Source organism: Pseudorasbora parva, chromosome 18 (genome assembly GCF_024679245.1).
Source record: "Pseudorasbora parva isolate DD20220531a chromosome 18, ASM2467924v1, whole genome shotgun sequence".
NCBI classification, from domain to species: Eukaryota; Metazoa; Chordata; class Actinopteri; order Cypriniformes; family Gobionidae; genus Pseudorasbora; species Pseudorasbora parva.
In genome coordinates, this window is record NC_090189.1 from 37,315,205 (window position 1) to 37,327,525 (window position 12,321).

Sequence of the window (12,321 nt, forward strand, 5' to 3'; positions counted from 1 at the left end):
CAGGGGTGGAAATCAACCCGTGGAAAAAAAATTGTACGCGCAACAACTTAAAAGTAGCCTCACGAACCACAGACTTGGCAACACCGAGCGGGATGATGATTAGTTCACGTCCATATTGAGCTGCCGCTTCTCTTGAACCGAGGCACTACAGCGATCTGTCATGCCACATTAAACAACACCAAAATTATTTATTTATTTATTTTTATCTTATTATTTAAAAAAAAAAAAGGATTTAGTTTGTTTCATATCGAACATAAAGCACAAAACTTATTGTGCATTATTGCATAGGAGGCGCTCTCTACAATATTCCGTTCATTTGTCAACTGAAAACAGGACCGACTAATCGATTCTTGGTATTTAATAAAAATATATAATAAATATATGAAATATATAGAATTATTATTATATTTTTTTGCCCAGCCTTAATGTCAACTTGGTCTTTTAATTTAATGTTTCCTGGTTCTTGTCATGTGACCTATTTACCCCTCACTTGTCATAAGTGTCGTGTTTTGATTGGTTCCCTTGTTTCATGTGTCTTGTTCTCATTGGTTGTTTTGTCATCCTTTTAATCCTATATTTAAGCCATTTGGTGTGCCATGTTAGCCAAGAAATCTAGTCGCACCCAAGTGTCAGCAAATCTAATCTGCCGCGAGTGTAGTTTAGCAACTCTCAACAGACTTCTGAGTAGGGTTGGGCATCGAGAACCGGTTCCAACTTGGAACCGTTTAAAAAATAACGATTCCATCGGAATCGTTTAGAAAATTTGTTTTCGGTTCCGATCTTCGGTTCCAAACGCGCAAGTTTTGGTTTCCATGGCCACCTGATTTCCGGTGCTTGCGCGCCTGCTTGTTCTTTTAGTCATGGAAGCCCGGTAAACGGCGCTCTGAAGTGTGGATTTATTTCACTTTTAAAAATCCTGGGTCGAAACAGTGCAACTAGTGTTGTCAAAAATATAGATACTGAAATATCTGAAAAGATACGATAGCCTGCTCAGTTTCTACAGTAGCCTATATCGATCCCAGCTGCGCCCTCCTCTCCTCTCCTCTCTGACTGACAGCGAGTTGACGCGCAGCCGCATATTCTCATTCAGCCCGGTTAACCCTCTGAACACGACGGACGCGCGTTCTGCTGGACTTTTCCTCATGACAGCGTGTTAGTGTTAGTGTGTGTGATCGGTCTGAATTTCGCGCGGGATTGCACATAATTCTACGAATCCCTCAGATTTCAAGATCACATCTGAAGCGCGCACACACACACACATACCGTAATAAAGCCCCCTCTGACATACAAGTGCAAATATTCGCTTCTTTTTCCAGCTTATTATTAGTCAAATACAATCAACCAAATTCTCAGTGCACATTTAGAAGAGTATTAATGTAAACACAGTCGTGAACAATTCAGGAAGAAATTAAGAATGAGTAACAGGAACAGTGTTCAGGATCCATGAGTGCCGCAGTTCTTAAAGGGACAGCAGTCATTTGTTATTCAAAGTCAAACTACATAAAACATTATCCAATGTTATTTTAAATTTAATTAGCCACTTTGCGTTTTTTAATTCAGTTTCTTACCTGAATGTTAGACCTACCTGAAAAAATAAAGCAGTCTATTTCATTTATATATTTTATTCTATTTTATTTATTTGTGCTATTTTTGTAATATGTTTTTGTTCTTATGTAATTACTGTTTAGTCGTCTTTTTAAATTCAATTTATCATTTGAAATCAAGCTTACTTGTGCTGTGTGTAAGCTATTGCAACATAATTACCCCGTTGTAAAAAATACATTGACTTAGCAAATATTTGTGAGATAATTTTAATAGTAATTGATCAATGTTTATATAAGAGAAAAAGCTTAAAAGCTTTATCATATAAAGTGATCTCTTCAGAAGAAATTTTTGATTGACTAGACTTTCAAAAGACAGACAAAAAAAAAAAATATTATATAAAAAATATCTAATTGACAGTATATGCAGCGTTTTTCCCCCGTGGTATTGAAAATAGCATTGAATGTGACATGTTTTGACTCCACCCCTCAAAGAATCGGAATCGAGAATCGAAAAGAACCGGAATCGAAAGTAAGAATCGGAATCGGAATCAGAATCGTTCAAATCAAAACGATGCCCAACCCTACTTCTGAGTTGGAAAAACCAAACTCTGGTCAGGCCAATCACATAGTGTATAGAGTCGGTGGGCAGGGCTTAACATAATGACGGGAGTGTTTCCTCAGTTCCGCGTGCTATTTGTAAACAAAGAAGCTGGCGAGCGGCTTTCGAATCGGCTCCAGAAAACTTTTGTCAGCTTTTCTTTGAGAAAAGAACAAAGAAATAGGGGTCGACCAATACGTATATCGGGCTGATATTTGTGTTTTTAACGTGTATCGGCCGTATCGTACCGTATCCATATCGGTCTAACACTACAGAGAACAGCACTAAAATCATTCTTAAGAAGGGAAGATGTGTTCGGAGTTTTGCCGACCGGATACGGCAAAAGTTTAATCTGTCAACTAGCTCCACTTCACCGTTGCTCTGGTTGGTTGTAGCGCTATCTTATCGCGTGCAGAGGGAGTTTGAAAGACAACCGTTCATCCCGCCCCTCGGATTGAGCCCTGCCAATGGAGAGTTCCCAGACCCAAAATCTTGATGTGGTTCTGGCTTTTCAGGCTAGTGCCATGTTACTTTGTCGGATATAAGTATGCACGCTATTCCACATGTCCATTATGAAGGTCTGTTTTATTCATGATATGTTTCATATTTTGGATTTTATTTATCATTTATGTTTCATGTTTTAGATCTTTGGACACTGAAAATAATCTGCACTTGGGTTCACTTCACCATCGTCTTCATCAGCTTCCACAACCTAATATGTTACACCTAATAAAAACATTTTGGGAACCATGCATTGAACTGCATTCAGGTAGTGATAATTGAATTTGCATCACATTTACATTGAGAAACCTTTCACACACACTGGATGTGTTCATGTCCAGCCTGAGAATCCTATCAGTCCTTAATCCACTCCTTCCAGTTTGATGCTGCTTTGACAGTGGACAGTAATTAGATTGCCTTAATTAACCTGACTATATTATACTTTACATCCATCGCCAACACAGCCTGATAAATAGAGCTTGGAAATCCATTTCCGTCAGCCTTTCAACTAAACAGATTTTTCTGGGCTTGAAGCAAAGTCAAGGAAAAGTGCACAAAAGACAATTTAGCTTTATCTTCATCCCCCAGACCACTGCTTGGCTCCCGAAGCTCTCTTTTCATTAAACGTTCAAATAAAACAATAATGCCACGCTCAAACATGTTTAGCAGGCTTGAATCACTCTGATTCAAGTGTCTTCCTATTAGTCACGGGTAAAGACACATCAACAAAAGCAATCAATGCGAATGCAGTCATACAACTCAGAGGCACTAACTGTGGCGCAAGAAACGTCAAGTGAAGTGCAACTGTGATGGTTATCAGAATGAAAATTAGTGACGAATAACTAGTGCGGTTCACATGCCTGTGAGCAGGGTCAGAAATCAACTTGGGTTGAATGACATCACAAGTGACAAAATGTCCTAAATAAATGTTTACTGTATCAGAGGCGAGTGCTGTTGTAGCTAATACAAAGTGGTTTTTGATGTAAAAACTCAGTCAGCTTTAAAAAACAAACAAACAAACATAACTGAATACAGAGGTTAGTAGGTTTATGTAATCAAACATGTGCTTACCAATTATTTCACATATATATTTTAGCAGTGTTCATTGTGTTGAGATGTCTTATGCATTATTGTCAGCTATTTGAATCTGATGCTGAATTGATAATGGCCAAAATGTTTGATATAATTGGAGAACACATGTTTGTGTTTTGGTTTGGTTAGAAAGAAAAAGGCCCTGATAAAGGTAAAGTCAAGTTAAAAAAATTAAAACAAGTTTATTAAATTAATTGCTGACAGTGCCTGAGGGTGATTAATTTATGCCAGTGTTACTATGAATTATTAGACAAAAGCATTGTGGTGCATTGTGGGGCGACTGAAACTTAACAAAAGCATTATTTAAGGTGAATTTATTTACCATCTGTGTTTTGTCGTGCTCTCCATCCTTCACCATTGCCAGAGCAACCGAAGAAATCAGGGAAGAAAAACAAAAATAACAGATATAAATGTTTCAAGTGCTGAAAACACAGCTCAGTTCATGCTGACACTTTGACCAAAAAAAAAAGCAGAAGCTATTCATTTTAGTTTAGCTATATTTTACAATATGAAGAATCCTATATGCAGGACACATTCATATCTGTTATTTTTGCATAAAGAAGCCATATTCTTTTCCCCCCTGAAAATCAATGTCAAGGCTTCTCTACAAAACCCTCACTCGGACCTTTAAACAGTGTCCACACAATTAATCGTTTAGTCACACTAAATGCTAAAATACTTTGCAAAATGATAATTAATATTGATGATTAATATCAGAAATATAATCCAAGTGATTTGCCATCAGTCACTTGTTGCAGTTGGTTCTTTACCCTGTTCTTTCCTTCATAAAGGCAAACCAAGTTGCTGAAATTACTAAAATATGTGTTGGTATAAAAACGTGGGTGGCCATGTGTTAATGAGCTTGCGGTAATAAGGCAAATATCTATGCAAATTAACTACTGTTCATCAACAAACAGCTAACAGGACTTAAAATAAAGCATACCTTATTTCCTAGGGTTCATATCCAACCAAACAAAAGTTATTTTGACCTTGTACATGGGTATTCTAGCTAATAAACCATATAGAATATAGTCATTGGTGAAGTTTCTTTGGCACAATAAAAGAGTGCAGTCCACTACTTCCATGGATCAAAATCAATCAGCTTCAAAATTTATATGAAGCAAAAAAAAGATATGGCAGATCCCATGCAGCGCTTGAGTACAAAAAGAAACTAGTGGCATGGAATCACTGATTTTTATGTTTAAAACAAAATACTTTGACTTTGCAAAAAAAGTACTTTTCTAATTGGTGAGTCTTTCTCCAGGATTATGGGTAATGTAGTTCTCCAGTGGTGGTTTTTTTTTTTTTACTTTGACTTTTTTTTATTACTTTGTTTTACTTTGAAAGTCAACTGAAATGACTTTCGGTGCATCCCAAATAATAGTAATTACCTAAACAGTATTCGAAAATAGAATTAGTATGTCCCAAATCGTAGTATGTTGAGTATTACAAAGATACCGATTGGTCTACTACTTTTTTAGTTATTTTTTATTTTTTTGGAAATTAAATGAAATGAATGAGGAGGGGTTTAACTCTAACGAAATGATTGACAGGGCAGGTTAAATGGTGACGGGATGCACGTACCTAAGCGACAGAGTGGTCGGTTAAAGATGACGAAGTAGTACGTCCCAAAGTTTGCCTACTTTTCGGCTACACACTCAAAAGAGTACATACTTTAAGGACATAGTATTGAAACGCAGCATTTAAATTGTGTCTACAGAAACGCCATCGCTTTAACCTTTGAGTTTATGGTAGGTCTGTTCTGAAAGGTGTATACATAATCAGAATTGTCTGTGGAGAAAATGAATTGGATTTTACTGTTAAAACCTTATTTGTGTGTTCTTCAGAGAACGGACGGTGGATAAAGCCAAAGGAGTAGATATTGTAGCGCCTATTACGCAGGTGCCCTTTAGTTCAGCATTCGGATGGAGCATGTGCTATAACAGGAGGGTATTTTGTCAGGTAGCCAAGCACACATGCTTTATTGCTGCATGCTCTTTTTCTAGACACATTCTGTGCTACAACCTCCGCAGGAAACCACACTTTGACATTTTGTTTCTTTTTGTGATTAATTGAGGCAAACCTGATCATCTGTCTATTGAGGTTAGGTTTTAGGAGTAAATCACACAGAAATGACTCAAAGGATATAAATTGAGGTCACACTCAGTACACAGTTTTGATGCAGGTGATTCTATTGGACTAAGCAGTGGACTGAGTTCAAAAACATCAGATTCTGCGCTAGGTCACTCATTCTGACACTGACCATGTGACCTACTTTGTACTGAAGGTCAGATGTTCCTGCTTTCATTGAAGCACAAAATGCCCATGGGAACCTCTTGAAATCATGCTGAATGACATCAGATTCCACTCCCGACTTTTCACAGTAATGTTTTCACCACTGTTTTTAGACCTTTGAGCTACTCACGCTTTCTTTCAAACACAAGTTGGAATTGGCTACTTATGACCACATATTGAGTGATGTACAAAATGATCACAGTAATATATCAGCACTTTGGGATGTCAGAATTAAAGCATTATACATTCAATTAATGCATACTGTATACACTCACATTAATTTTCACTTTCAATAAATGCACATTTAATTCCAACCCATTTGCTATGGACTATTAAATTGTTGGGATGCATTTTTTCCAATATAAAAAAGAGGTCAGGGCAGTAAATAGCAAAGGGCTTGTGCTCTTAAATTTTATTTTGTATAGATTCCAAAAATAATCCCACTTTTAACATATAGATGACCTAACAGACATGGACTAAAATCAACAAAACTCAATTTGACTGTCCATATGCCGTCATTTTATCAGCCATTCATTAGGACATCCTGACACTACATGCTATTTATTTTGTTGTTCACTGTATAACATATTGAGATACAATGCATTTATCAGCCCAGTGTATCTCAAAAAAGGAAGAATGAGTAGTATGTGTATGTCCTGCAGGCTCACCCTCTACTGCTCTTTTGAAGAAAACCTTGCAGCTGCCACAGGTGAGCACACCATAATGACACCCAGAGGCCTCATCTGAGCACACCAGACAGATCTTTTGGCCGTTCCCACCGGGCTTGACTGATCCGGACGGACTGGACGAACTGCTCACTTCAGGCCTGCCCAAAGAGCTAGAATACAAAGAAAAAAAAGTTGAAGTGAATGAAATTAAAGAGCTTTAGATAACTGCTATACTATCAACACAAGATCCAGATTTCACATGGGCATCAACTGGCCACCTAACAAAGTTTTTACATTGAGTTCATGTAGCCTGCTTCTACCAAGCTAATTTACAGCAAAAAACAAATAAACAAAACAAAAAAGACCTTTGCATGCATGAGTAACAAAACATGTATACTTTGGGCTCGTTTACTCGCAGCGTTACTACACAGCGCTGAGAAATGCGGTGAGAAAGCGCTTGAATTCACCTCAGTATTAATAACAGTGCTGGGAGATCCAGTGAGAAGCATTTCAAATCTGTTATAAACAATAGACATTAAAGGGTTACTTCAGTGATTAGCATATGGCTTTGTATCAGTAGAAACCCTTGAGTATAATCAAATGATTGTGCTTTCCCCCCTCATATCCCCCTGAGAAAAGAGATTTATGCATTTTATTTCTGGAAAAATTCCTCCCGTGACGCAAATTGACGATATTTGCATCATAGGAGGAATGTCTGGCCAGAGGCTAAAGACTACAGTCAGCAGAGGGAGCCATTTCCACGTTTTTAACCCGCACATGGGGGATGGGAGATCACACTCACAGCACAGCTCGCAGCTGCAGGCATTAATTTAAACGGATGCTAAGCAATGTAAGTGTTTTAACTTCTCAAATTAATTTCTATGAAAGTTAAGCTTCCAAAGGCATGATCTGAAAACGTGCCAGACTGAACTCCCATTGTGAATGTATGCCGCGAATGTGGTCGCGATTACCTCAGCTCTCACCACGAGAGCTCATTAGCTCATTTATGACATTAAATGTAATCTGAATCCTGTAATCCTAATCGGAGTTAGTGCTGTGAGACTCACGCGGCAACTCGATCGTTATATATTGAACAGACACGTTCAGTATTTAATTGTAGTGTCTGTTCTCTAACTCAAACTCATTCATAGTAATCCAGTAGTGGTGGCTTTGGTAATGGCCTCACAGGGCAGCGAAGCATTCTGGGAATTGTAGTCTTTCATCCCCATGAGACAAAAATACAGTTTCTGTCTTTTCTCAGTCTAGAAGGCACCAAATTCAAAAATAATTTCACATTTCTACTACATTGATGACCCAGTTTAAATAAAGATACATCTTCCCAGCGCTGAAGTACCCCTTTAAATTAAACAGCACCAATGTGGAAACATGGAGAAACAATGTGCCATGAATGAACAAGCTGTAGGCTTTTCAGGCCACAAATCACCAACGTTCACCATGGATTTATTGAGTAACACTAACCATGGTATTGTGGCAGAAATAATTTCTCGGCTCGTACAACCTTAGAGTGAAATTCAAACTTAAGGACTTTCACATTTTTTCTCCAGCAGTTTTATTATTTATATTATCCAATTTAAATGTTATTTTTAATGTGATTACCAAAAACATTACTTGTTTAGCATATCCCTCAAACACATTTAAAAATGCCACTAGGAAGAGAAATTATTATTTAAATTTATATTTTTTTTTAAAAAATATCGTGATTAATCGCATCCAAAATAAAAGTTTGTGTTTACATAATATATGTGTGTGTGTGTACTGTGTATAATTATTGTGTATATATAAACACACACACATGCATGTACTTAAGAAAAAAATACGTTATAATTTATTAGACAGCTTAGAATATCTGAAAAGATTACACATTTGGTAAAGTAAACACATTTTGGTAAAACTTTAGTTTAGGGTCCAGTCTATTAATATCTCTTACTATTAATATTTCTCACATTAATATTTGCTTACTAGCATGTGTATTACTAGGATATTGGCTGTTTATTAGTACTTGAAACACATAATGCCTTATTCTGCATGCCCTTCTACATCTCTTAGTCCTACCTAATACCTAAACTTAACAACCTATTATTAAGCAGTAAATAGTTTATTGTTATCGATCATTGTTTTTAGTTTATTTGTTTATTGATGCAAAACTCTTACTTAATAGTGAATGCATGTTCCCCATACTAAAGTGTTACCAACAGATCATATTGTAAAAGCAAAACAAAAATAGTATAAATTGAAAGAGATTAGACATTCTTTTTTGTTTATTAAAATCTAAATAAATAAGTAAATGGAAAAGGGCCCTAAAAATATCATTTTTGTGAAACTTTTGATAAAGTGTTGCTTTATTAGAGAAATGGCATGATTTCAATTAATTAGACATGTTTTTTGATTACTGAAATTTAATTTGACCATTAAAACAGAATCCAGTCAAATTAAAAGAAAAAAAGTCTAGAATAATATAATAAAAACAAAAATTAAAAAACAACAAAAAAACAAAGCAGCTTTCATAGGGCCCATTTAGTGTATGATGCCCAGTGTTTTCCTCTGTAACCATTTAAAAAGTGGGCAAGTGTATGATGCCTATTGTTTGAAAATCTGTTCTATTCCAGTGTTCAACATGACGCCATCTGAGGGTTAACACCATTAATTAGCTAGCAGGAGAAGCTCAGGACAGCTAATAATCATTGCCGGAATAGTGCCACTGGTCATCAACAACTGTTGGAGCAATTTCACTCACCCGATAGAGCTTCATTTGTGCTGCTTTACCTCTTTGATGATCTGGGTTTGGTATTATAAATCCCTGACACCTTCTCATGTAACCTGAACTCGCTTACATGTTAGCCAACATGCCATGCCGCAAGCTGCCATATTTAGCTCCATCAGCATGAACACATTAAGCTATATGTCAGCTGATCGACAGGCTATTCGAAGCGGAGACATACATTGTTACAAGCGAGTAATACTTTCACACCCATTTAAAAAACGGCACCAACTGTGATGAGGGTTTCAGGTTTCAGAATACTGTAATACCGGGCCCCAGGTTTAGCTCTCAAGAATGCTTGTATTCTCAAGCACAACAAGTCTGACCTAAAGTTAGGTCTGCGGTTAGACTAGAGGGGTCAATAGAAAGAGGACACCGGCCATAAACCGGCGAGGCAAGCTGGACATTTCTTGTCAGCCAAAATCACTCACTCACAATTCAGTTCAACTGACATGAAGTTGGAGTAATTGTTGCCTTTAAAAAAAATTCTCCCAGGGAGTTACAAATGCTTGTCAAACAGAGGAATGTGTCTAATGATTTTTGATGAGATTCAAAGATTTCGGCTCTTTTGAAAGCATATATTTCCATAAACTAGCAGTTCCAAGAGGTCCAGTCCAGTATTTCCCAGCAAACAGTGTATGGCTATGTGCATTTCAGAAGAACGTACTGTTTGTTTCCAAACTGACAGCAATAGCAAGAAAAATAATAAACCCTAATACATTTTACAATAAAACTTAAAGGTGTCATGAACTGTTTTTTGTTATTTTTCTTTAGGTTAACTAATGACATTCATATGGTTTTTACATTAAAAACATAATAATGAATAAGTTACAGCCTATTTTCTACACTGGTTTTGAGGCTCTCTCCTGAACGCTGGGTTCTGATGGGCGTGCAGCACTGGATACTTGGAAGTAAACGCCCACGGCTAGGATTGGATAAGATTTGCATATTTAATGAGCTTAAGCTCAGCTGTCAGTTCACATGAGGGAGGGATTGTTTTGAAAGCGGCAACCAGAATTATTCTCTTGATCACAGGGCTCGTAAACACCTTTATCAAACAAACACAATGATTTATTTCTCATCGACCCGCGATTGATTGGAATATTATTTTTGTATTAGGCCTACTTGGCCCGCCCAGTTGGTGGATATAAGAGCGAACCACACACACACACACACACGCACACATTCACTTGCATGCCCTTCAAATACCACATCAAGAGAGTATAAAGAAGTTAGATCAAGAAAGGAATATTATTTCACTATTTAAGATTGCCTGGCCTGCTTACCGAGTCTAATTCCAGTGCAATACTATCACATTATAAAAACACGTTTTACTCACATAAGTGTGTTGCACCATTCCTGTCGGATCCAATATAGAAGAACCAGCATTGTGTTTTAATCTCAATATGTCTGCAAATCCAGCACGACCTGTCTCTTGTTTACAAACGATTCCGCAGTGAAATGAAGCGAACACGCGTACATGTCTTCCCCACGTGAGCTGGAATTCATTAAAAATAAATGAAGTATCACACATTACTAATATTAGGATCCAAAGGAAGCTTATGCAGCGACTGTGTTCTTCCACAACCAGGAATAGCGCAATATCTTGCTATCTCCTTCATGTTTATTGCTGCTGACTAGTGTGATCCGATGAGTCAGTGGGCGGGGCTACTGAACTACACGTGCTTATTATTCTGTAGAGGCGTGTTTCGCCACACGATGACGTCAAGATGAAGCACAAGATCGTTTTCTGGGCCTGGTGTCTATAAAAGCTTTTCTTTGACTAACACGGAAGTTTTCAGCTCTGAAACTTACAGGATATTCTTATATTACCATGACCTTTTATATATCAAATATTTTTTAATTCATCACCCCTTTAAAGGCATAATATGTTAAAAATTGTTATTCATGTAATTTCGTTGACTTGTGTACTTGCATTATTCCAAATGTTTTTAACAATGTAAAAAAAAATCTGAGAAATCTGTGATTTTAATCCGTGTGACGTCAATGATGTCATATCCTTGATTTCTAAAACCATGGAAACACCAGACGCTTGAATATATATATATATATATATATATTCAAATTAATATATATATGCACACACATACTATGCATTTTATTAGACCTGAACAACTGTTTGGAAAGTTTTATTGACGGAAAACGAATCATTGTTACACAGCTCAACTTTTTTTTTTATCGCGAGTGCCATGTTTGTACCATGCCTCAGAGACAGCACTATTTTGTCAAGTGGCTAGCTTTATTTGTAATAACAGCATTTTCTCCACCATACACACAGTATATATAAAAAAGTATATTGTATTCCATTTAACAACATAAGTCATCCTCCAGCTTTTATTAATATATTCTAAAATCGATCTAGGTTACTGCAGTTTGCAACATGTGTCTCATACCAGCCACAAGCGAACGGAGAGTAAAGTTACAACTTTCAACACACTCAAATGTATTTTAGTATCAATGTTTTGACCAAGTAAAGCAGCTCTGTGTTACCCCATAATTTGAATCCATCAAATGAAGTGACCTATATGAGCAGTAATTCAGCATTTAGAATTAAACATAACTGTAACGAAGTTCAAGAAAGGAGGAGTGATTAAACAAAAAATAAAGGAGACAGATTAAACAAAACTTTATTAATAAAATAACCATAAACAACTAAACAAATGGAGCATCAGCGGCCGACTGTTGCACATTAGCACAATAAAAACAGTAACGTAAAATGTCCCAGGCTCTCGGCCCTGCCCTGCTTCATACCACAGTAACACATTAGCTCATCCATGAACATGATTTCTGCCCGAGTCCCGCTGGATTGATTTCCATCAGCTG

General features: G+C 36.9%; 1 protein-coding gene across 2 annotated transcripts in view; it reads right to left on the reverse strand.

Annotated features, from left to right (window-relative positions):
• The window catches only part of LOC137046631 (glucocorticoid receptor-like), a 103,251-nt gene that overhangs the window by 30,538 nt on the left and 60,392 nt on the right, over positions 1 to 12,321 (reverse strand). Inside the window, exons 3-4 of one of the 2 annotated variants that reach the window (XM_067423925.1) lie at positions 6,699 to 6,868; positions 4,058 to 4,084 (exon numbers count right to left, since the gene is read on the reverse strand). In XM_067423925.1, the coding sequence (XP_067280026.1) occupies positions 4,058 to 4,084; positions 6,699 to 6,868 (197 nt within the window). The remainder of the gene's footprint in view (positions 1 to 4,057; positions 4,085 to 6,698; positions 6,869 to 12,321) is intronic. The other variant, XM_067423927.1, reaches the window with a different exon arrangement.